Source organism: Carassius gibelio, chromosome B1 (assembly GCF_023724105.1).
Source record: "Carassius gibelio isolate Cgi1373 ecotype wild population from Czech Republic chromosome B1, carGib1.2-hapl.c, whole genome shotgun sequence".
Taxonomy (NCBI): Eukaryota; Metazoa; Chordata; class Actinopteri; order Cypriniformes; family Cyprinidae; genus Carassius; species Carassius gibelio.
This window is the reverse complement of record NC_068396.1, coordinates 5,475,553-5,499,755: the sequence shown is the minus strand read 5'-3', so window position 1 is coordinate 5,499,755 and position 24,203 is coordinate 5,475,553. Positions and strand designations below refer to the sequence as shown.

At 39.2% G+C, this 24,203-nt stretch overlaps 1 protein-coding gene across 2 annotated transcripts; it reads right to left on the bottom strand.

Moving 5' to 3' along the window:
* Positions 1-19,856: 19,856 nt before the first annotated feature.
* spry2 (sprouty RTK signaling antagonist 2) lies at positions 19,857-23,997 on the bottom strand. Of its 2 annotated transcripts, none has more exons than XM_052546307.1 (2): positions 23,452-23,997; positions 19,857-21,710 (listed from the first exon to the last, which is right to left on the bottom strand). In XM_052546307.1, exon 2 carries the CDS (start codon positions 21,657-21,659, stop codon positions 20,736-20,738), a length of 924 nt encoding a protein of 307 aa, XP_052402267.1. In that variant the 5' UTR covers positions 21,660-21,710; positions 23,452-23,997; the 3' UTR covers positions 19,857-20,735. The 2 variants fall into 2 exon arrangements, with proteins under 2 accessions (XP_052402267.1, XP_052402268.1); XM_052546308.1 differs by having other exon boundaries at positions 19,857-21,702; positions 23,452-23,986.
* Between the last annotated feature and the right edge of the window lie 206 nt (positions 23,998-24,203).

Sequence of the window (24,203 nt, the reverse complement as noted above, 5' to 3'; positions counted from 1 at the left end):
ACATTTACGGATAATAAAAAAAAAAAAATCTTGTTTTTATGAGCAAGTACTTTATCTTTATTACTGTCTATTGGAATGTTCTCTAGAGACTTGGCATCTGGCATCTTTTGATTTTAAGGCATTTATTATTGTACGAGTTTCTCTTTTATTAGTAGATTTCCTATAATCAGTGTGGGAACTGCGTGCGCTGTATTCATGCATGTTAAGCACATGTGAGTGAGTTCAGTGCAAAAGTATGCCAGCGGCTGGTTGCAATAAATAATGTGTGAACTGTGATTTGCGTTCAGACTTGCATCTGTCACGTGCTACGCAGAGGGCCTCATCTGTGCAACAAATGAACATGGAACATATGTGTTAACCAGATGTGCATTTGAGAAAAACAATATAGTGAAGACTTGTTTGGAAATACCACTGTTATGACTCCATTTGCACATTGTACATCCAAATCGATTTGATGAAATTTGGACTCATAAACCTGTGGATCGACCACAAAATAAATCCACTGACTTGCACATAGATCAAAACTTAATAACTGCATACAAATATTTGTTTGCTTTATCTCAATGATTACAACATCTTTCTCAGCAGGAAATGACAGGAACAATATGTTACGATATGTTTTTTTCCTCTAAGAAGGATCTCCACTTCATGGAAGCTTGTTTCCTCCACTGAATAAAAATAAAAGAAAAAAAAAGTCAGAATTCTGAGGTTTTATCTTGCAATTATGACTATTTCTCACATCTGAAAGTTTATATCTCACCACTCTGTTATAAATCGCAATTCAGATTTTTTCCCCCTTAGAATGGTGAGAAGTAAATTGCAGCTGTTAAGTAATACATTAAAAGTCGTATGATATAAAGTTGAAATATCATACAACAAATTTATAAATAGCGTATTACAAAGTTATGCAAGATCTAAACTGCAATTCTAACCTCATAACGAGCAAATGTGAGTTATAAAATCTGAATTGTGAGCTGTAATCTCGCAAATAAAACATTTTAATTGGTGGAAATGAACTTTTACACAACTTGCTTGAGTAACAGACTCCAGTTAATGATATTGACTCCATGTGGTGAAGACATTTGCACTGAACCTAGACACAGCATGTAGTCTGCACCCAAGGACACAATGTGTTTATACAGAAGGGATAGCAAAGTCCACACACACACACACACACACACAAATACAGCCTTGAAGTGACATTTGTTTGAGGACCCTGATTCCACCGAGTTATTTTCCATAATGCAAATGAATTGGTGTGTCAAAGGTACTGGTCGGGAAAGCAACCATGCAAACATGCGTGGCGTAACAGTTGGTGTGCATTTTGCATAGGATATGCAAAAGCAGCTGTGGCGGTGATGGTTATCATTTTAGAGGATGGAAAAAATTACAGTGTACAATAACTGGCTGTAGCTTACATCATTTTCAGTTTCCAGAAACCAAAGCTGCGGTTTGCGTGCATACACCATGCAAATCTAATGATATGTTAACATTATACTTCACTGCATTGTATTTTAAGATGTAGTGCTTGATTTTTGTACATTTCCAATGCATTTCTAGTGCAAAACTTACAAAAGAGTTGATATATAGATGTTCTGAGACATCAAAATAAGTTTTTTTTTTTTTTTTTTTTTGCCATTGGGTTCCAAAGTTGTTTGGACTTCAACAATCATCAAAATATCTTCTTTTCCACACAAGTCATACAGGTTTGGAACAACATTAGGATGAATTCATTTCAGGGTAAACCAAACCGTTTGATATTCATGGTTAAGAGTTTAATTTGGTCATATGACAGTCAGAATGATGCTGCCTTTGCCAACACCACTAGATATATATCATTATACTAAATATAATTTTGATGATCCAGATCGTTGCACTTTAATGAAAAGTTTTTATTATTATTTTTTCCCTCCCTTTCTTCCTCATTTAGCTGGTTCTTCTATAACCCTGAAATGCAGCCACAGATAGCGGGATCCCAAAGTGGATTCATCCAGAATGAAATCAGGGGAAAAAGAGAGAGGTTGCCTTCTGCCAGTACCGGACACAAAGCTAGGATTGTTTGTTCGCTGTCTGTCTATTGGTGCTAACAATGTACCATTCTGTACCGCGGTAGAACTTAATTTATTCCAACTCTTTGCCTTGACCTGTAATCTCCCCTCCTTCTCGTCAAGCCCGGTTCCTCTCTCAACCCATCTGACCCATCCATGCCTCATTTGCTCACTCTTCAGCATCTCGAAAAAGGTCCCCCAACATACCCTCCCCTGACTGAGGCCCCTGGCTCGATCCCTGGCGGACAGACCCTGGCTCTATTCCCTCACTGTGCACCGCATCCATTCCCTCCTGAAAAAAACATTGAAGAGAAAACAACCATCAAGTGTGTCTGTGTGTGTGTGTATGCGCATTCGGGGGAGGGGGTTGCAGTGCAGCGGGAGGAAACAGAGCCGGCTTTGTCAACGCCAACGGCAAAAGTTCTGGAAGCACTTTCAATCATTTACACCATACCCAGCACTCCAATGCATTAATGCGATCAACATCAAGTCTGTTGTGGGCATTTTGTCCTCCCTCGCTCTGTCTTTCTCCAACTCTCTCTTGCTTTTTTCATTTTCTTTTTTGCTCTACAACACTCCCCTATAGTGAATAGGACGCTTACTAACATTCCAGGCATGCACTCCCCCCTCAACCGCCCCTCCTAACCCAAAAAAACACAAGACAACGACAGTGGGTATTGAAACGGGAAAAGAAGCCAAAGCGGCAGAGGAGAAAAAAGGAGCTTGGCACTGCATGCTGACGCTGGTTCTTAATAAGTAACTTCCTAAGCATGGAGAGGTTTGAACGGCTGCTGGGGAGGGAGGCCAGGGTGGAAGAGACCAGGACCTCCGTTTGCATAAGTCCCACTGTACAGCAGATCTGGGCTTACACCTTTCAGATTCACTCAGACGATTTAGATGAGGAATTAGCTTTCGTGTTATGCACCATCACTGTAATGTAAAAAGAGAGTGCTTTAACGTACTGAACATGAATTGGGCTAAATATCTCGCAACTACTTTTTGTGGCTACTCCCAAGTTAAAGTTCAATACTTAGGGTTAGGAAGTTATTAAAATCCCAAATCCAAAAGTATGTGAGCATAGGTAACAGTAATGCTTGCATGCAACACATTTCTAATAGCAATTATTGCAAAAGATTACACATCCCTTTAGTTTGAAACTATGTTGTTGTGGACAATCTTATAAGATGCGCCCAAATGCCACCAATGGCCTCTACGGGCCTTCTGAAAATCAGCATTATTCTCCACACTGCAACCATGTCCCTGCCCACCTTTTGTGACAAGCTCCGCCCATCACCAGACCAATACTTGGCAGCCTTACCACTTGGCAGAGTCCCATCTCTGCCACCCAATGCCTCCCTCTCCCAATCCTTTTCCTTCTCCTCTGAAGCAATGGGCACCAACAATCTGTGGCATTGTGAGAATTGAGCGGCCGGTTTGTTCCGGCATTTGGTGTCCCGTTTTAGGGCAGCCGCTTCGGAACGTCCAAAGAAGTGCAGGGAGTTGAAGAGAAGAGAAAAGGTTTGCTCTGGTCCATTTTTTTTTAGAATTCTGAATTCCTTTTGTCCTGTAAAGATGGTTCAGCACACTTTCTGCTCCCTGAGGACCTTGTATTTGCTCACAGCACAAAAAAAAAAGTAAAGTCTCTCACAGAGAGGAGAATCTTAACATAGCTCTTATAGTCCTTCGGCCATTGTCTTTTTTTTTCTTTTTCTTTGACATGCCATCATTTATAACTCCTTGGAATCTTGGATTTCTACTTGAATGGATTTCTTTGAATTTTAATGAATTACGTTTAAACATTACATTCTTAATTCTGTATTCAGTTTGTCACATTAATTCAGTTTCAATTTAGGATTAGAACTGGAGTTTTAAAATCATTTCTCAATTCATTTCTGAATAGTGTACAACCCTCCTTGCAACTGCATGGCAATACACTAAAAACCACATAGCACATGGTATTAGCAACCATCTAGCAGTGCTCTGGCAACCTATTCAACACAATTGAAACCACCAAGAGCACCATGGACTACATTGCAAAATGCTAAAAAACACACACCATAGAACCAAAGAGCAACCACCAAGAATGACTTGGCAACTAATTAGCAAGCCTTGACATCTACCCTAAAAACCCTTGACTTTTCAGCAACTTTTGCACCACTTACAAAGATTGTAAACATCTTATATTCTTTAAAACATGCAACATATTAATAGGTGCTGCGAATATTGCTGACTATCACAAATAAAGTCTTTGCTGTAGCAAATGAAACGGCAAGACGTGAAACCTCTAACAAAGAGTAATGTTTCCACCCTGCACAAAAAAAGCCACAATGAGGTTGGACCTCTGCAAACCGGTAGCCCACTATAGTTTCCTATGCGCCTTGTTCATTTTACTTTCATAAAGGCCAATAACAGCCCAGCCAACAGTCTCTGAGGTCCACATTACGATGTATAGGCTATTAGTGAGGACAGGAAGGGGAAGCTTTAAACCTTGGGGGGCCAACACATGGTTTCCACCCAAGTCTGAATAGGTTTGGATTGTAAATAATTGTATACAGTTTCCATATGAATGTCTGTCCCTCACAGGGCCTGCTAGCATGAACAGACGGTGAGAATGTTGTTCTTTAAATTTAATCATAGACGTTCACTTGCTTTGTGACGGTGCTAAACCGACAGGACCACCAGGCGCTAAGCTTTCATTCTCAGAGAGTCAAATATTGTCGCAGTTGAATCAAGCTTTACTCAGCAATGTGGATGATTTAAAGTTTTTGGATGAGCAATTCCTTGCAAACTGAGCCTCAAAGGGCTATGTATCTGCATTTGGCCAGTTTGTTGTTCTAATCTCCACTTACATACAGTAGTGTGTTTTATTTATTTTTTTCCTGGAAGATATCCGGCAGTAACATGAGAGCTCTTAATATGTTCAAAAACACCTGAAACGGAGAGATAATCATTCCTGGAACAGCTTTTCATTCTTTGTCTCTCTACCCCTGTAACTAAAGAAATATTTATCCTCTGAGAAGTAATTAAGTACCAGAGTACCTGGGAGGTTTTGTCTCTCTATCTCTCCATCTCTGACTCTCTCTCTGTCTCACTCCCTCTTCCTTCTCTTTAATTTTCTGTTAAGTCTTCATTCATCCCCCTCACTTCCCAGACAGGTGACAACCCAAGGCTGCCTGTGATCGGATTCTTACCCTTCAGCCTTTTCGGTAGGGGGGAGTGCACTCCAAAGCAAGCACGCTCAGGGATTCGAGGGATGTTATTTACAAAGCCTTCCTCCTTTTCCACGCACCGAATAGCAGGTCTTCTCCTCCTTAGGGGCCCTCAGGCAGGACTCCGCTGCTAGGGCCACTTTCTAAAGAGTTCTTTATTCTGGGTCATAGTGTCCAGGTGACCACAGGATGTTGTTGAGAGGTTTTCCAGCCTGAGCGTATGGGGCTGTCTCGCCACAGGGACTTTCTATTTTGGCTGTAGACAGCTGTTAGCAGCAGCTACATCGTGGAACTCTGGTCCATGTGTGTCAATGCGGAGAAACGTTGAACACTTACCACTTGTTGGCTGAATTAGCTGCACACCTATTGATCATAGCATAGTGTAAAGACAACAGAAATTAAAGAGAGTCCTGTTAAATGCCCAAATCTAATGCTGACAGGCACCATTTGTCGGGGAAAGAACCACACTTATGCACTTTAAATGTCTTGCCATTTGTGTAACTATATTTGCGCAGTAAACCTTACCACCTGACCCTACCTTCAATAGTAATCAAGCTGGAATGCCAAGCAAAAGGAATTCTGTTTGGATTGGCTTCTCTCCAGAAATGTCCATGCTTCTGTTCCCGATGTGTGGATGACATTGTAAGCCGGGACTTATTTCTTAACAACCGGTGTTAACTGCAGTCTAACACTAGCCAGATAATGCAACCATGCTTTACAAACTAACCGTGTTTGTTCTCTAAGATATTAAATTTTCTTTCCTAAATTGAAACTCAGTCACAAAACATGATCATGGCTACTCACAAAGAGCCCTTTGTTGTGCGAAACCTTGCACCTGTGCTAATTTCGCAGACGATACCTTTTGCAGGAGAGGGTCCTTTTTTTTCTCCTTCTTCAGGTATACCGGAGATAGAGAAATCCAAGGCATGTTGGCCATGTTTCATACTATTTACGACTTTATTTCTGCAGGGCCGACCGAGTGGGAATGCCGCACCAGTTGCAGTAGGGTTTAGGGGGTTTGACTAGGTTTAAGCACACTTAGCAGGGAATGTTAACCAGGAAAGTCACGCTTCCTCACCTCACTTGCCATTCGTGGCCCCAGTGGTGGATTTGCACCTGCCTCCAGTAACCTGACACTTGAGCCCCTGGCCCCTTCATAGTTGTGTGACAGACTTGAGAGATCAATTTCCTCTAGTTGGAGGCATGAGTGCTGTTCTGACATAGCTTTGCCTCCAAGTCTGGGAGGCTGACAAGGTTAGCCTGGAGGGACAAAGGACATAGAGTAGCTGGGGTCTTATTTAGCACTTCTGACTGCCAATTATTATTAATGTTGCTTGCTCAAACTTATGTGAACAAATCTTTAGCCCCAGGTATTAAACTTTTGTGCATAACTCATACTGCACTGTTTGAGCTATAGACATGCATGCTACCTCAAATTGTGTGGCTTTTCAAGGATAGGATGATTTTACAATTTTTGTTTGGAGGACGATAAAACAAGGCAAAAAGTCCCACTTCCTTTCTTTGAAGCAGGGACCCAAGGTGTATCTAAGGATCAGAAAATCACAGTGACTCGAAGGTGGGCTTGGATCAGTGAGGAATCACTGAGCGACCACCCAGAAGACCCTAGAACAGTACCGGCACATTTTGCACAAGCAAGAACCGCTTTCTGTATTAAAAATGTTGTTATTGTGTCTGAAGAAATTTACTGTCCTGTGTGTCCGACACTAGGCTGTGAAAGGATATTTCATTGGGTTGGGGGAATAATAAAGTACTTTACACATTCCAACACGCCAGTACTCTTTTCTCAGTGTCACAAACAAATCTTTTGCTTGCTTGCCCCTTAAAATACAGCTTTTTCAGGCTTAGCTGGGTTACCACCAAATGAGCGGAAAGTGACAGAATTCAAATCCCCAGAAGGAAAACAAAATAACATTCATTTTCAGAGGGGCCATGCTTCCACGGATTGGGTGCAGCCGCTCTCGGTCCCAGTCGACTTGCTCAACGTGGAAATCTGTTTGAGATTAGGTCTAAAAATAAATCAACAGAGGAATGTTTTCATGTGTGCAGATACTGGGACCAGCTTTCCCCGCAGACCATATTGGCAGGATGGGTTGGACCTCCCTGGTGCCTGAGGACCTAGAGAAGCAGCCCCAAATCCTCTCGGAAATTGCTGGTTTGATATAATAACATTACAGGAAACCACTCGAAACGTCACTTTTTTTTTGTGCTGTACATGATTGTGTGCTGTCCTGGCTTTATTGTCCAATCAGTCATATATTGCACCTCTGAGGATCATAGAAATTAGATTTCTATTTACATTTTGCCATTATTGCATCAGAATTTGATTGTGCATTTTATGAAAAACAATTGTTTGTCACTATCACGAGAAAAGACAATGCCATGCCCTTCAGCAAGAGCTGTTATAGTGTGCGTGGGTTGTGTCAGTTTCCTGTGATGAAATTATGAGGTTTAGCAGATCCAGACAACATCAACATTAAGGGTTTTTTTATTGCTTGCTTGATTTGTAGAGCCTCTGGCATAATATGTAGTCATTTTCATTAAGACCAGATTTCTTGTGGAAGTATGGAAGTAACTGAGGAGTGTGAGTGAAAGAATTTGATGCAGGTACTTTCAACAGGTCAGAAATGCAGGTAGGAAACTCGTTTTGATAGATCCAACAGTTACAAAGACATTAAACTATTATTTTATTTTATTCTATTTTTTGCATGCTAATCAGTGACTGCGCAATTTAGCCAAACAAGGAAACCTGGCTTGCATTAAAACTTCCGATTTAATTGAATTACAATTTATTTTCCTCTTTCTATAGTTTAAGCGGTCATTTTGATTAATTCATTAATTTAGTCTTTTTTTTTTATCTGCTTAGATATTATATACAAAAGCAACAAGGGTGACAGTTAGACTGACAGGTTGAATAGATTAAGTTAGCTCAGCAGGAAATGGACACTGAATTAAAAGTTGCATTGAAATGCAAACAAACATTTCACACATCATTTACCTTTTATACTGATGACGCATTAGAGAGAGAGAGAGAGAGAGAGAGAGAAAAGAAAATCTTCTGGACATTCATTAGAAAGTCAAGTTCAGCATGGTTGCAACAAGCTCAGTGAAACAAAAATTCAACATGGCAGACATGAGAAATAATAAATGTACTTCTATTTCATTCAGTATCCAAAACTGTTCACCAAAATTATTATTCATATTAAAATCTATTTTTTAATCCCCTTTTGTGTGTGTTGTGTTTGTTTTGCAATCAGAGAGTACCATTTGCTAAGATTATACATACTGATTTGAAATAAGTGTAGACACTAACAGTCATGTGAGAGTTATATGAGAGTCACTCTAGTAATACAACCATTTTGTTTGGTAATTAATTGCATTACGCTTGATTTTGGATTGATGCTTAGTTTTATACCCCCAACATATGGGTCTCCACCCAGTATCCTTCCACCTAATGAATGAGGACATGTTTCCAATCCACTAACAGGTCCTCTCTTGCAGTGGTGAATGGTGTGACACTCTCTAATCCCTTATCCCAGACTGCTCTGCTGTGCTCTTCCTGCTGCTGCTGCATCTGGTTTTTGTTACACCCTCATATACACTAGAGTGGGGTTTTCTTTTTCTTTTTCGTCAAGTCAGAATCATTAAAAAATGATGTAAGATGAGGTTTAACTTATATTTTTATTTATTTATTTATTTTTCTTGAATGTTTTCAGGAAATCCACAATATTGTGAATATGAAATTTTGTGATACAATTTTCTTTTTTTAATAATAATAATAATAATTATTATATATATATATATATATATATATATATATATATATATATATATATATATATATATATATATATATATATATATATATATATATTTAAATCTTGGTCACTAGGGTGTTGCTAGGTTGTTAGAGTGTGCTAAATTGTTTTTAGAAAAATTGCTATTCAGCTGTTAAGGTGTTGCTAAGATGTTTTGAATTATTCTCAGTGCATTTTGCTGTGCTCTTGCTAAGGTGTTGCTAAGGTGTCCTGGGTGTTTAATAGTGCGTTGCTATGCAGTTGTTAGGGTGTTGCTAAGGCATTCTGAGTGATTGTCAGTGCATTGTTATGCAGTTGTTAAGGTGTTTTGAGTTATTATTAGTGCATTGCTATGCAGTTTCTAGGGTGTTAGGGTGTTTTGAGCAGTTTTATGCACACTGCTTTATGGTTGCTCGGGTGATTTATATCTTAAGATACGGATATGTTTTTTTTTTTTATTGTTAAAGTTACAACACACCTTCCCAAGAAGCTTCACAATATATGAAACTCTCATGTCTATGGCAGACAGTTACAGGCTGAAGTTTAATACTCAGGACTGCATAATACTTAGGGACTGGTTCAAATCCCTGACCCTATGAACAATAGTAATAGCGATGCTTGTCTTAGCAAACACAATTATTAAACTTTGGCTGACAGAGGGATCCACAGCTGTTCGGAGAAACCACTAATAAAATAGATCCATTAATCATGTGTTTGAGTTTAATCCCAGTTTCCGAGATTTATGGAGCTTTAATTGAACTTAGTTTAGATCATGGGAAATCCGTTTTTTTTTAAAAAGCGTAGTGCAATACTTTATGGAAAGTAACTTTGTATGGGGAAACATTTGGAAGAAAATCTGTGTGTGTATTACTCGCTGAATGACTGGGTGGCTGTCTGTCTCTGTGTTTGTTAAAGAAATGTGGCCTGACCCATTTTTATTGCCCTTGTGCTGAAGGATATTTTCATTATCGCAGCTGCCCAACTCACATTTAACACAACCTGTTTTATACTAAATATACGCCTTCTCTTAGTCTGAGGAAATCACTCAGCATTGCTTTAAAAAGGTAATTTCTGACAGTGGTGGTTATGTGACCGTGTTTGGCTTGCAGGTTTGTGTACCTCGAGTTTATAACTCGTGTCTCAATGGCTCTTTTTAAAGGGTACTTGTACGCAGCCGTTGTAACTTACTCACTTGGTAGAGACCGAACAGTGATCTCAAACTGAAAGAGGGGTTTCGTACTCCGAGGTTGTGTTTGCATATCTCAGCATGTGTCCTACATCGCTAACAGATTTCATAGCTAGTAGATTTGCATACATGCAAATGTTTTTGCAAGCTAAGCTTCATGTTTGTCGCTTGTATTTTGAGTTACAGTTTATAGTTAGTGCTAGTTAGTACCACTATTAGTATTGCTGTTTACTGTTTTAAAAAACACCTGAAAGCGAACTATTAAATTCAGTACATAACTTGTCCCACAACCATTTTTACCACGGACATGAATCTTAGGCCCAGTCCACACGGAGACGGAGCTTACCCTAATCATATCTTTTTTTTCCTCATCTCAAGAAATATCCGCGTCCACACGAAACCGCAAAATGATGTAGTATACATGCCAGACCAGTAGGTGGCACTGTAATTCTGCCACAGATATACACTAAAAACAGAGAAGAAGACTTGGACTATGCTCATAAACCTTGCATGTGGTACACAAACGAACTTGGAACAATACATTTATTAATCAGTATTAATGTTATTTAATAAAAAGACAGTCGTTCAATGTTTGTTCATGTTTTTGTTGCTGTTACGTGACGTAGAGGTGTCTGACTAGGGGGGAGACGTGGGCTGATGACGTCATCGTTTCAGAAAATATACGGATTAGCCGTCCAGACGAAAACGCAAAGACGGCGTTTTCAAATTTATCCACTCTGGGACCCAGTTTCAAAAAATAGCGGTTTCACCTTACGAAAACGCCGGATCTGTGTGGACGAAACACCTATCCGATAAAAAATTTGTGCGTATTCACAGAAACGCCTCTCTGTGTGGACGGGGCCTTACTGCATCGTTTTGAGTGATATTACTTTTCTTACCCCCACCCAGGTTAACAATAAAATAAGTATAATAATAATAACTACACACACACACACAATTACAAAAATAAACATAGATAATAATAAACTTTTTAGAAACAAATAAGACTATTGTTGAGATATAGTAAATAGCAGTAGAAAAAGAAAAAAAAAATAGAATTGTTGGGAGAAAGTAGGTGTAGCTATAAAATTAATGTGAATTCATAGCTCACATCATTTGATCTAGGAAGAATCTAATTTGAAATGTTCCTTTAGGATCTAAGAATAGTTTGAGACATTCTCATGTGTGAATTTATTTTCCCCTATGGGCATCATTACTCTCAAGTAACCATGACTCACATAAAGAAGAAAGAAAAAAAAGTAGCGTTATTTAATGTTTTTTTTTGTGAGATAAAGTTGTCGTTTATGATGCAGTTGGCGCCCTGGCTCTCGGGTCTGAACCTATAAACTTAACAACCTTGTTTAAACATCAGAGCCCCTTTTTTCTTGTGAAGATAAGGACAAACATGAAAAGTTGGTACAAAGGGACATGCAGGACTACTTTAACACTTTAAAGTGGCAATAAAAGGTTTAGATGTGACACCCCACCAACGACTTTGTTCATCAGTGAATGAGTCAAATTGTGTCTGGCCCAGATGAATGTATAAAAAGGCGTGCCTTTACTCAGAAAAAAAGGATAAAAAAACTGTCGCTGCTGTTTAGAAACAGATGGAGACTGTGCTAATCAGTGCCGAGACGCGCTCACACAAACGCGTGAGTCAACAGCAATCAGCTCCTGGGTTTAAACACTATCATGCTAAACCATTGCCGACCGTCCCGTTTGCTTGCTCCACAAGGCCTGAAAAGGGTGAGGGAGGGGGTCGATAGTGCAGAAGTGTGCAAAAGAGATGGTTACTGCTTTCAGACCAGCTGTAGAGCACATCCTGTCCTGTCGGTAGTGTCGCGACGGAGACGGGCTGGTTAATGATTTGCTGAAGCGCTCTGTTCCTGTTGAAGGGTTTATGTTAAATGCTGTTGTTAGTCCTGCTCTTGTGGACGCCATTGTGTGCCGCTGGCTGGTTGTTGGGAGCGAGTGAATGGGTTCAGCTGGGAGGGGGTATTTACAGTCGGTCATTAATTATACGATGTGTCATTTGGGGTCTTGTGAGCTTCTGCAGTCATTCACCTCTTGTATGGACGACCCACTGCAAATGATCCCATCTTAGACTTTATTACTCGCATGCTTTTAGAACGCAGTGTAAAATGCTATTCTGAGAAAAGTCAAAGAATCCAAAAGGCCTCAGTTTCCTTTGAGCCTCATTACTGGCAAAGAGAAACAATTGGGATTTTTATTTCCTGTAGTGGGATTTTGAGCAATCTTGGATGTTGTATGAAATTATTAAAAAAAAAAAGCTAAATAATCATTCAGAGTTCAGAGAGCTCATTTGAGATTTGTGTATGCAATGAAAATCAGCATTTGCATATCTATTTTTTTTCTTTCTCAGTAAGTAATAAGATAAAATTCATAGCAAAATTAGACTTTAAGGTTCAGTGTCTGATATCCTTCTATGAGAAAAAGATCTAGTGGAAGAGACAAAAACAAACAAACAAACAAACAACAACAACAACAACAAAAACCTCATCAAATTTGTCTAAACAACCAAATTAACTAAGCTAAACATTTTTAGCTTTAGACTGATATATTAATAATATATTACATAAAATTTCACACACACACACACACACACACACACACACACACACACACACACATATATATATATATATATATATATATATATATATACTGTATATACAAAGCACATTGTTACTTTTATTAAATTACATACAATTATAAAAAAATTATACAAATCTACGTCTTTTTATAAAACTATATATTTATTTTATGATGACAACAACCCCCCCCCCCCCCCCCCCAAAAAAAACAAAAACAAAAAAAAAACAAACGAAAACAAAACAAAACTGTAACATCTGATTCATGGAACATGAAACAATATACGTGTCTCAAGTCTCCTGAGCAATTATAGAGTAACCTGTGAGTAAGAGTTTCCTCTTGGCACGTTCAGAGAAATGTGACAATAAAATTGACACAATATAATTTGTTGCGATTTGTCATGTGTTGCTGTGTCAATGTGCTGCAGGTCGGCAGGGGCTCGTGAACATTTGTCGTGTTTGTGGTTGGAGTCATGTGTAGCATTTGCTTTTCCTGTTGTGTTGGTGTTGTACTGTGATTACACTTTGGCTGACAACCTCATCCATCCAGCAGACGTGTGGCTTCACGCCCAGTACACTGTTTACATCAGCCGAGGTGCTGGCCTTCTCCTCACTCTGATACCCCGACAACATACAGAACGACATGCGTACACTTTCTGAAGAAAATATCAGCAATGTTTTTCTGTGCTGTGCAGTTGTTGGGACATTCTGGCCTTTTTTTCAGCACATTGCTATGTGGTTGCTAGGGTGTACTTGGTGGTTACTAGGATATTGCTAGGTGGTTGCTAAGGAATTTTTGGGTGTTTTAACATATTTCTATTCAGTTTCTGAGTAGTTTTTAATGGTTTCTAACCATTCTGTTTCGGGTTAACATTGCTATACATTGTTATTAGTCCATTGCTATGGAGTTTCTAGGTTGTTGCTCATGTATTTTGCGTGATTTTTTAGCATGTTCCTAAGGTGTTCTGGGTAGTCTTTGGGCATTTGTAGTGAGCTTTTGCATGTTGAGTTGTATAGTACAGCATTGCTAGAGTATCCACTGACTTGTTTTCAGTGCTTTCAGTCTCTAAGGGGATCAGAGAGGTTTTATTCCATTGCAGTTGAGTTCTTTTAATGTGTATTAAAAATAATAGCACTAACAACATTGAATTAGCTTTGATATAAAGCATATAAGTTTTGTATATATATAAAATGGGACTATTTCATATTTCATCATATCTCTCAGATGCAATCAAAAATGACCTCCTTTAAGGACCAGTAAACAGATCAGCAAACACAAATTCCTCGACTCGCTCATTCCAGACGTTTCTCAATCCGTGATCCCGCTCTCCAGAAACCTGCTGGGCTTCCAGCCTCTGTCTGTCTGTGTTCCTCTCTAATTAGTCCTGTACCCCCACCAACCCTAACGACCACGCAGGCCTTTTCCAGGGCTCCTTCATGTCTTCTAACTCAATTAACCCCAAGGCAAGACCACTGCCCTTCTATCCGTCTTTTCTCCCCCCAGCCTCCCCATCCCTCCTTCCTTTTGCCTTCAGGCTGGATTGTTCATTTAGGAAGTTCTCCACAGTCCTAATGCACAGTGACGCCTATTACATAAGTTAAAGAGGCTTCTTTCATTTCTTCTACCGCTGTCCCAGCATTCACCTTTTTCCTGAGCTGGTTCCGCTCTTTTCTCTTTTATAGAGAGATAATTGATATGCCCTGGATTCATGATGATTCCGGTGCACGGCCATGTGTCCGTGCATGCTCATTTTGAGGTTTTCTTTGTGTGTGCAAGCTTTTTTTATGTGCAGAAATATGAATGCAAGTGAGTGCATGTGCAAAGATGAACCTTCTTAGGTGAAAACAAGACTGAAGCAAAATGAAACAAATGCATAATAATTGCTTGCAAAAAGATGTAGCATTAAAGTTTTAACATATGCATTTTTAATGTATTGCAATTATTTTAAAACAGATTTATCTTTTCTTTCTCAGTGATTTTAAAGTCAGTTTATACTGTGGCCAAAAAAAGAAAAAAATATTTGCACACTTGTGTCAGCCTTAAAATTTGTGAATGGCTTTGCATTGGATAACATCAAAACAAGAGTCAGAAAGATTGCACAAGCACACTTTTGTCGGGTTTTGAATGATTTAACAATAGATCCACTGTTTGAAAATGAAGGCAAAACACATTGTGACACTTTATGGTTGTGTAACATTAACATAATAAATTTAACTTGTGTGAACTTAACACGTGCACTTAAATTCACCTTGAGAAAAAGAACAAAGTGGCCCAGAAAGCATTGTTTAGAGAACTTTGTTCTAATGCAATGACATTTTTTAAGTGTGACTTTAATGTTAAGTGTCCAAATACTTTCTGGGGCCACTGCATGCAATGCGATGTGTGGTCTATTCATTGCCGTGTTTGTCTGTGGATGGATTGTGTGGTTAGTTTCCACAGGAAATGGCAGACAAGCTTTGCAGAAACACACTTGTGAGGTGCTTTCTCGTCGCTGACAGAGAATCGTGTCCATATCCTGTGTGTGTGTGAGAATAATGTGCCTACATGCTGGTCGTGATTTGAAACTGAATTTAAGATTGCAATTAAACTGAACAATTTAAAGCTTGAAGTTCCCATGAGGAATATATTATGTAATATAGTTGACTCTTAAACAAGAAAATGTGAATGCAAAATCACCACTAAAATGCTGGTTGTTCTGGTGTTCTGGGTGGTTTCTAGGTGATTGCTTATTGGTGCAGCTCAACAACAAAAAAACATCTCCAAGTCTTATTGGTATTCTGATTTCTATATGGCTTAACCCTTCAGTGTAGGCCTGTTGTATTAAATTGCATTGTTTATTTTATTTAGATAGATTAAATTACATTAAAGTATTATTTGTTCTCATTTTATTTTCTACCAGGAGATAAAATTGCTTAGAAAAATTATATATACTTTTCCTCAAACTGTATACCGCCAGAACTCATTAAAAATTATGTGAATTTTTATATAAAATATTATAAAACTTTGACTTATTTTATTATTAAATGAACAAATTGTCAATTCTACACAATTAAGCAACACAGGTTAGTATTGTAAGCCAGCATTTATTTTGAAGTCAAAATATTAATAGTATAATGTAATTTCTGTATAGTGCCATTTTAAAATAAAACTATGAATTATTGCATTTCATGATTCATTTATTTCATGTGAAGTTATGAAAAGATCTGGTGCTTTTTGTTGAAATGATAAAGGGTGGGAAGGTGCAGGAGGAGGGTGGAAGAGAAAGGACCATGCAATTATGGAATTTCATCCCTCTTTCTCTCGGAAATGCAATCTTCCCCTGCCTTTGGGTAAAGCTGAAGGCTCATTCAGACAGGAATGTCAGGACGAGGTTTAGAATGTAGTTTGAGTTTGTAGCAAGAGAGAGCAGTGGAGTTTACAGTGGAGGAAGCAAATTTAACACGTAAGATTGTGACACTCATAAAGTCTGTATTATTTATGATTTCACCGCAAATGTCTCATATTGTCTTTCATTTTAAAAAAAAAAGGTATGAAATATAGTGCCAGACCACACTAGTGCATTGCATTCTCAGTGTCACACTAGGGGCACTATAGCGCACATAAGCATGAACTGTCTTCTTCTACAGTCAGTCAAATCCTGGTTTATATATATATATATATATATATATATATATATATATATATATAAAACGTAAAAAAATTTGCTTAATAATAACACTTTTATTTGGTGCAAGCACTTGAAACCCTGTATCTTGAGCACATGTGCAACGTCTGCATACTTGTCTAAAGCATGTTTCCATCCCTAAGTTCAAAATGTGCACAAAGCCAGTGTTGTCTTTAATCAGAATCAGAACATGTTTTAAAATGCATACAGATTGTGACTGTGAGGAAATCGGGAAGCCGCTGACTGCCAGAGACGCAGATAAAAACTTCAGGATGGAACACAGACCATGGGCTCTCGTTCCCTGCCCCCACAAGCACCTCATCCTGCTCTCTCTCTCTCTCTCTCTCGGCACATTGCTGTTTGATTGCTTAAGCCCGGTGGTCAGACAATGGGCGTATAAAGAAAGGGCCGCTTCCTTCCTTCCTGTTGAGTATTCTGCCTTGATGAGCAGACTGAATAGATCTGGGCTTCAGAACGGGGCATGAGCGCCGGGGCCCAGCTAAAACCAACAAAGAGACGCTCTGGGGGCTTTTCCAATTGCTCTGCTGCCTACTCTCTCTCTCTCTCTCTCTCTCTCATTCTTTTTCTGCACAAATGCGCACTCTCTTTTTTCAGACTCTCTTGCTCTTGCTTAATGGGGGTGTCTCTCCGGAACTGTGTTAATGAAACTGTGTTAATAAAAAGATTATATATATATATATTACTTGGTTTCAGTTTAGATTTATTTGTGTTCAACAGCAGGATAAATTTTACGAACGGTTTTCCCCTTAACTTTTTTTTTATGTTTTTTCCATTGTCAGTTTTTTTTTTCATCTCCAAACATGAATGTGTTGTTTTTAATATCATGCAGCATATTTTGACAGCCTGTTGATGGTGATTTTTTTTTTCTTAAGGTAAATACATTTTTGGCTGAACTATACCTTTAAACGGTATCAGTTTTTTTTCTCTCCTTTTTTTTTCTTGCATTTTTGTTTGCCTGTTTAGTCCTGTGGTAACCAGCCAGGGTTATCAATCTTTGCCTGTGTAGCTTGTCCTCGTTGACACGGTTAAATTTAGAATGAGGATGGAAGTAATCAATACCCTTTCAAAACATACCAAACATCAATAGACGGGTACATAATGTCTTCAACGACAAATTAAGTAACTTCCTATTGGTCTACTCCATTCCTTTTAACAATAACTATGTTCCGGCATAGGCGAACATTTAATACTAGTTTTAATTTTTTAGACAAAGTAAGTTCCGTCCCATCTGTTGTCTGTTTATTGAGGTCAACCCTCCCAGCCTTTATCTGACCCATTTTTCTACTCAATGGAGAAATCTATATTTCTCTATTTCTCTTGAACTTGGCATGCAATTGCAGTTCTTTCAAAAGGGTGTCATTTTTCCCATCTATCCTTCTTTTGTGCTGCCTGCACCCATAACAACACATTTAGCGGCTGCTAAACACTCGCACGCAAAGCAGAAAACATGCGCGTGCGTGCTGTCACACACACACACACACTCGCACTCAAAGGTTGCCCTGTGAGAATACCAAGCAGGTAGTTGAAGAGGCTTAAGAGGCGGTGAAATAACTGCAGGCCATTGAAAAGACGGTGAATACACAAGGGTTCGAATGTGGGGGTAAACTGTTGGCCCATTGTCATTTAAAGTAATGTCTTTAACCCTTTGCAGGGCTTTCTTGAGCAAACCAACCCCCCGTCGCTGCCCTGCCATTCATAGCTTAAAACAATGGGTGGGAGGCAAGCCGGAAAACGACGCACTCGAGCGATCGGGACGGTTTTGTTTTTCCATCTTTTGCCACCTAAACGGGGAAGGGGGCTCATCCCTACCAAGGGGTGAAAGCTGGCTGCCTGTCACTCAAACCCTCAGCAAAATAACAAACATGCGGCAACACGCTGAACCAACAGTGCGAATGCCAGTAGCACATATCATGTCATAAAGAAAATGGGAAAAAGTAACAGCCTTTTACTTGGTGACTATACAAAAAGAGGTGTGCATGCATTGCAAGATCAATATGTATTATTTTAAAAACATTTGCTGTATAAAAAAAAAATGTCAGATCAATATCATGACCTTGACATTTTAAAAACTGCTTTAGTTTTAAAGAGTGTTTCCCAACTGATGGTTTGTACTCTGAAAACCACTTATACTGCAATTAACCATATATTTGCACATACAAGTTAGACTTTTGGTTCAAATCTATGTCACTTTATTTGGAATGTAAAATCTGGGACCTGAATTTGAGAACTTTAAAGTCATATTTAGTTTTGATTTTGAAGTGATTTTTTTCTCATGCCGTATTCAAATAAAGTTGTGAAATTACAAACGGAGTTATCTGCGATGTTTTAGCAATCAAGTTTCTTAATACAAAAAGGTTAAAGATGACAACTTGCACAAATGTATACAAGCAACTCGGAGTGAAAATTTCCTCAAAAGCTGAATTGATAAGGCATCTTGCATATACCATATCTATTCTTAATATTCCCACAGTGCAGTTTCCATAACACAAGTGAGGATTGGAGGGAGAGTTGCAAACAACGACTTGCCAACAGAAACAATCTCTGATCCTCCTGATGTCAACTAGTGGTTTGCATACTTCAATGATTAAACCAGTGCCAGATGTTTCCCATGGAAGTAAATGCAGCCAGTATCCGCTGCTGGCAGCGCAGGCTGGAAGTTACCCCTGAAGGTCTGGCTCGAGATCAGGGCTTCTTTGTAAAGGAACTGGGGTCTATCTTGATCTGAGATGAGTTTGTTTGGGTGGTTTTATCAGGCAAGCAATTTGGAGTTCCATGTACTGGTGTTAATTATTGGTAATCATAACTTGATAACTTAATTCCATGTGACTATTCCATGACTAAAGTTTTGTCTAGTTTTCTTGGTCAACCAGAACAACACAAACTAACACAGTTCTGCAATTTTCCAGTCGAGATTATGCCTATGTCTCCAAATGGTCATGGTTAAAGCAAGATCATCCATGAAATAACAGTCAACAGTACTAAATGTTGCATTTCTAGTGAGCTATATTAAACTTCATTTGATCTCCTTTGTGCAGGAAGATTTTATCGATATAATCTCTCCGTAACGCACCTATTTTGCTGATTCGCGATTGTACACTATCACTTTCCTTGCTTTATTTTCAGATGACCTCGAAACTGAAGCTCTGCGAACATCATCGCTTTCATCATAAATGCAAAGTGAAATGCAACCCTGACAGAAGATCCATTGGGTAAACAAAGACGATTGAAAACACAGTAGGTTTTCTGAAATGGGCCTTTGTGCTCAAAGGCTAAAAACAAGGTCAACAGCAGGCCAGAAAGAACAGAGAAAAATGCATTGTTTAATTTCAAAACGTTAATATATTTTCTATTTTATAGTGAACATATGCATCAGATTTGACACCCTTGTCACCCTTGTTTTGCAGCAACAACAGAGGAGGTTTTGTTTCTCAAAGTTGGGGTGATGCCTATAAAGATGCCTCTCAAAATAAATATTACTTTATAAAATAATTAAAACTTCAAATAAATATTTTTACACTAAACAATGTGTTGAAATTAGAAAATAAAGTTTTTCTTAGGGTCACTGTACAATTTACAAGTATAGTTGTAGGGATAATTTGTGTAAGGTTTCTCTTCTATAAGGCAAAATATCAAAAGAGTGATTGATATACATTCAAAACGAATGTACAGCCCTATACACATTTTATATATGCATCATATATATGGATCTGTCAAGGTGCCACTGGTTTGGCACAATGCTTTTCACAGTTGAAATATTATATGTACAAAAATAAAATCTCTTGGAAAAAGAGCTCATTTGCTAATTTACATACTTTGCAGATACTATTCACAAACAGTTAGTTAGAGGAGTCTGTCACCTTTATCAGTCATATTACTGAATGTCAATAGGGCTAACATTCTGGACTTCAGTTTAAAATGAAAAGAACATGGGAAGGATGTTGCGACAAAATCCACCCCCCTTAAAGAGTGAAACAGAAAGAGAGAACGTGGATAAGAGAAAAGCAAAAAAAAAAAAAACTAAGACAAACAAACCACTTCAAACCAGTTTTTGCCAATCCAATGTCACCTCTTGGTCTACAGTGCCAAAACTACAACAATTTGCGAATATTTTTCCACTGCTCGGGAGATAGTCCCAGATAAGGTTATCTTCCCAGTGCTACTCCAGGAACCAAGCCTCGTTTATTTCTCAACGCCTTTGTTCTTGCAGTGGCATTCTGGCCGACTGGTGCAGTTGTAGCACGCCTGGCACAATGCCACGCAGCCCTTTGCCGGAAGGTAGCAAAACAGGCAGGGTAGGAAAAGTGCCAGGACGCTTATGGCCGTCCACCGCATGCAGCAGTGTGACTGGGTGCAAGAGAAGGGCTTGTCCGCGCACACATCCTCATCGTCACTGGAGCAGTGGTAGAAGAGACCCTTGACACAGCAGACACAGGTGGCATAGTCCATTACTGTTGTCGCCGAGCAAAGGCACCTGCGGCCGCACATCCAACAGGACGGCAGGGTCCGAGGACAGGTGCACCCTTCGCACTTGCAGCGGCCGCAGTCCTCGCAGCGATTTGAGTGCTTGATGTTTCCGGCTTGGCCCGGGCTTGGGGCCAAGGGCTTCAGTTCCTCCTGCTTCAGCTCTGAACGTTTAGGCTGCGCCCTCACCACCCGATCGCTCGTCCCGCCTTCGTTTCCCAAAAGTCTTTGCTCCGATGAGGTGCTTCCTGTGCTGGCCCTGGCAGTGCTGTGTGACCCCTCGCTGGTGCCACTGGTGGATCTGCTCACGCCGCTCCTTGGCGACTGAGGGGCTTGTTGAGGAATCTGCTGTCCGGCTCGTTGAGCCCTGGGGGAGTTTCTATGCTCAGAGAGCTCAATGGAGTTGGTGGAAGTCGGGCTAGAAGTTTGCGAGTCTGTTTTCTGCTGGGCGGCCGGTGGACGAGGCGCCACAGTTGGGCCCTCCGTGTACTCATTGCTGCTGCGGATGGTTCTTATCTGGTCAAGGGAGAGCACCTGACCTTCCCAAGGCTCCGAGTCCCCAGTCTGGGGTCTGCCAGTGTCACGCAAAGCTCGCAGCAAGCCAGAGGAGCCGCTGCCGCCATTTTGAGCTCTTGTCTCCATCTTTACTCTGAAGTGGGAACTCTCCGGCTGGCATTGAACACATCTGAAGTCCTATGGGAAAGGCAGATAGTTAAACGAGGGCGTACAGGGAAGTAAAATCCTATAAACTTACCATATGTAAATCATATAAACTAGGCAAAAAGGCAAGGCAGAAGGCAGGCTCCTTAATGCATACCTCCCAACTACTTCCCACCTATACACCCCTAGAAGGCTGATCATTAATGGGGCAGGCCACCTGCAGCTATCAAGTACATGGAACATCTAGTAGACTCAAGTCCACTTTTTCTCTACAGTATCTCAGGTGCTGAACATTATCAGATCAACAATAAATAAGGATCTTTTTGCAGAATAAAATCTACCAACATCTGTCCTCATTAAAAGTTTGAGACCAGTGTACTCTTATATACACAAATCTTATAAATGACAGTGTTTCACGTATCTGTACATTAATGCAAATATCACACATGGCTTGCTTTTAGGGAATTATAAAGTACAATGTGTACTGAAATACAAATAATTGATTTGTGTGTGTGTTTATTTTAACATTGCAAACAACATTGTCACTGTTCAGTTCTTGCAGAGCACATTAGAACTTATTTGTTAAATATGGTTTAGAAAAAATAAAAAGTACACCTAGCTTCACTTTGCTTTGTGGTAAAAGCTATTGTTTTAGTCGTAATGATCCAAAATCATAAGCAAATGCAATTTTTAAAAAGTATGAAAATGCAAAGTATTGCACAACTTATATAGGCTTATAGGCTAGACCGAGATGGCGGTCTGGTACGTGAATTAGGCCATCATAGAATTTTGTTAGACATCAAAGTTTACATTCACCGTAACACATTTTCATTTTCAACGCCAATTTTAATATCTAGCAGCTGGCATGCATAGGAGTAACATGACGTCCACAAATTTATTATGACGTTATCAACGGGGGCGGAGCTCTAATGACAAAAACTTACATGCAAAAAAATAATAAATGTTAATGTAAAAAAAAAAAAAAAACATGAAACCATATATTTCAGGCTGGACCCTAGGCACCAGTTGAGTTCAATCTAAATAACACTACCCAAATTACCATATCAATGCACAATCTCTCTTTCCAAAGAGAGGCCCCATCAACAAAATGTCTGTTAAACATCTGTTTATCTCCTCACTCCTATTTAAACTTCTGATCTGGGTTATCAGCATGCATACTTTATGACAATACTTAACTTGGTTAAACCTGGCATAAAGTACAGAACCATTTTTCCTCTTTGCAACAGCAGCCAAAGTTTTTATTATTAGTAGTAAAATAATTAATGAAACGTCGTATTAGTTCTTATTGAAGGAAAGTGAAATATCCTGTAAGTCTTTATTATGCTTTTAAATGTCTAATGGCAACTTTAAATAATTGCGAAAAAAAAAATGAAAAAGTGTAAAGCTTTTAAAATCTTTAGTGATTCGTTGAATGGGTTTTTCAAAACAATCGTGCAGTTGTAGATTACGTATTTCAATAGAGATTAGCGAATTTAACTAAATGAAAAGTAAGGCAAAGTAAGTACGTAGAGAACAGATCCGTATGGCAACTATTTGCACAGCTGCAAGAATGGCGCGGAGCATGAGCACTGGAAAAAGTCATGCAGAACACGAACAACTATAATATAAATGCACGACTAAACAACATAAGCAATAAACTAAACTAAAATAAAAGCCTGTCAAAATCCACTGCAAAAAAATAAATATATATATATATAAAAAAAAACAAATAAAATAAAATAAAATACAAAAAGTTGTAACACACGTCACTTACCGTGATCTCACCACCTCAACCCCCTATTTGTGTTGTGAAGAGTATATCCTACTAGTAGGAATTTCTCTTTGGTTAGTCCTCAATTCATTTGGAGATTCATTCACAAAAATCCCGATGATGGCAAACACTCGCGCGTCCTCGTCTTCGCTACTTTTCCGCACAACTCGCGCGAAACAGTAACATCAGAATTTTATTCCAAGTAGAACGCAGTATAGTTTCATTTACGCTGTTAAACCGCTAATTACACGAAAAGAAAATAAGTTCCAGAATCCAACAAAATCAGCGGAGTTTACTGAAGAAGAAAAAAAATGCTCAAGACTTTTCAAGAAGACGCGTTGCGGCTCGCAAGTCGAATGATTGGCTGCATGGCACACACTGTGCTGCTTTCAAGTTTTTCAGCTCTTGTTTTTTCTTCTTTCCGGAGAGGAGGTCGGGTTTATGCTGTAAATGGCGTCATGTGGAAGTGAAGGGGGTGAACAGAGTAGCTGTTGTCCCAGAGGATATATCGTATCCGGTCCCAGCTCATTGGCTCTACAGGACTCAACATTCACTCCCTGTGTGTGTGTGTGTGTTTGTATCACGAACACTAACACACTAACGACTGATTCATCTGAGCGAATCAGTTCACTCTAAAGATTTGGTTCAATCAACCAGTTCAAAGAGTCGACTCGACAATTATGTTGAGTTATTTTTCAACGGTTCCTACGTCTTACTGGGACATTTGCGTGTATTCTTAAATTTAATTAGCTGTT

Coding starts and splice junctions, on each gene's coding strand:
- spry2 (XM_052546307.1), bottom strand. CDS start 21,659: ATGGAGACAAGAGCTCAAAATGGCGGCAGCGGCTCCTCTGGCTTGCTG.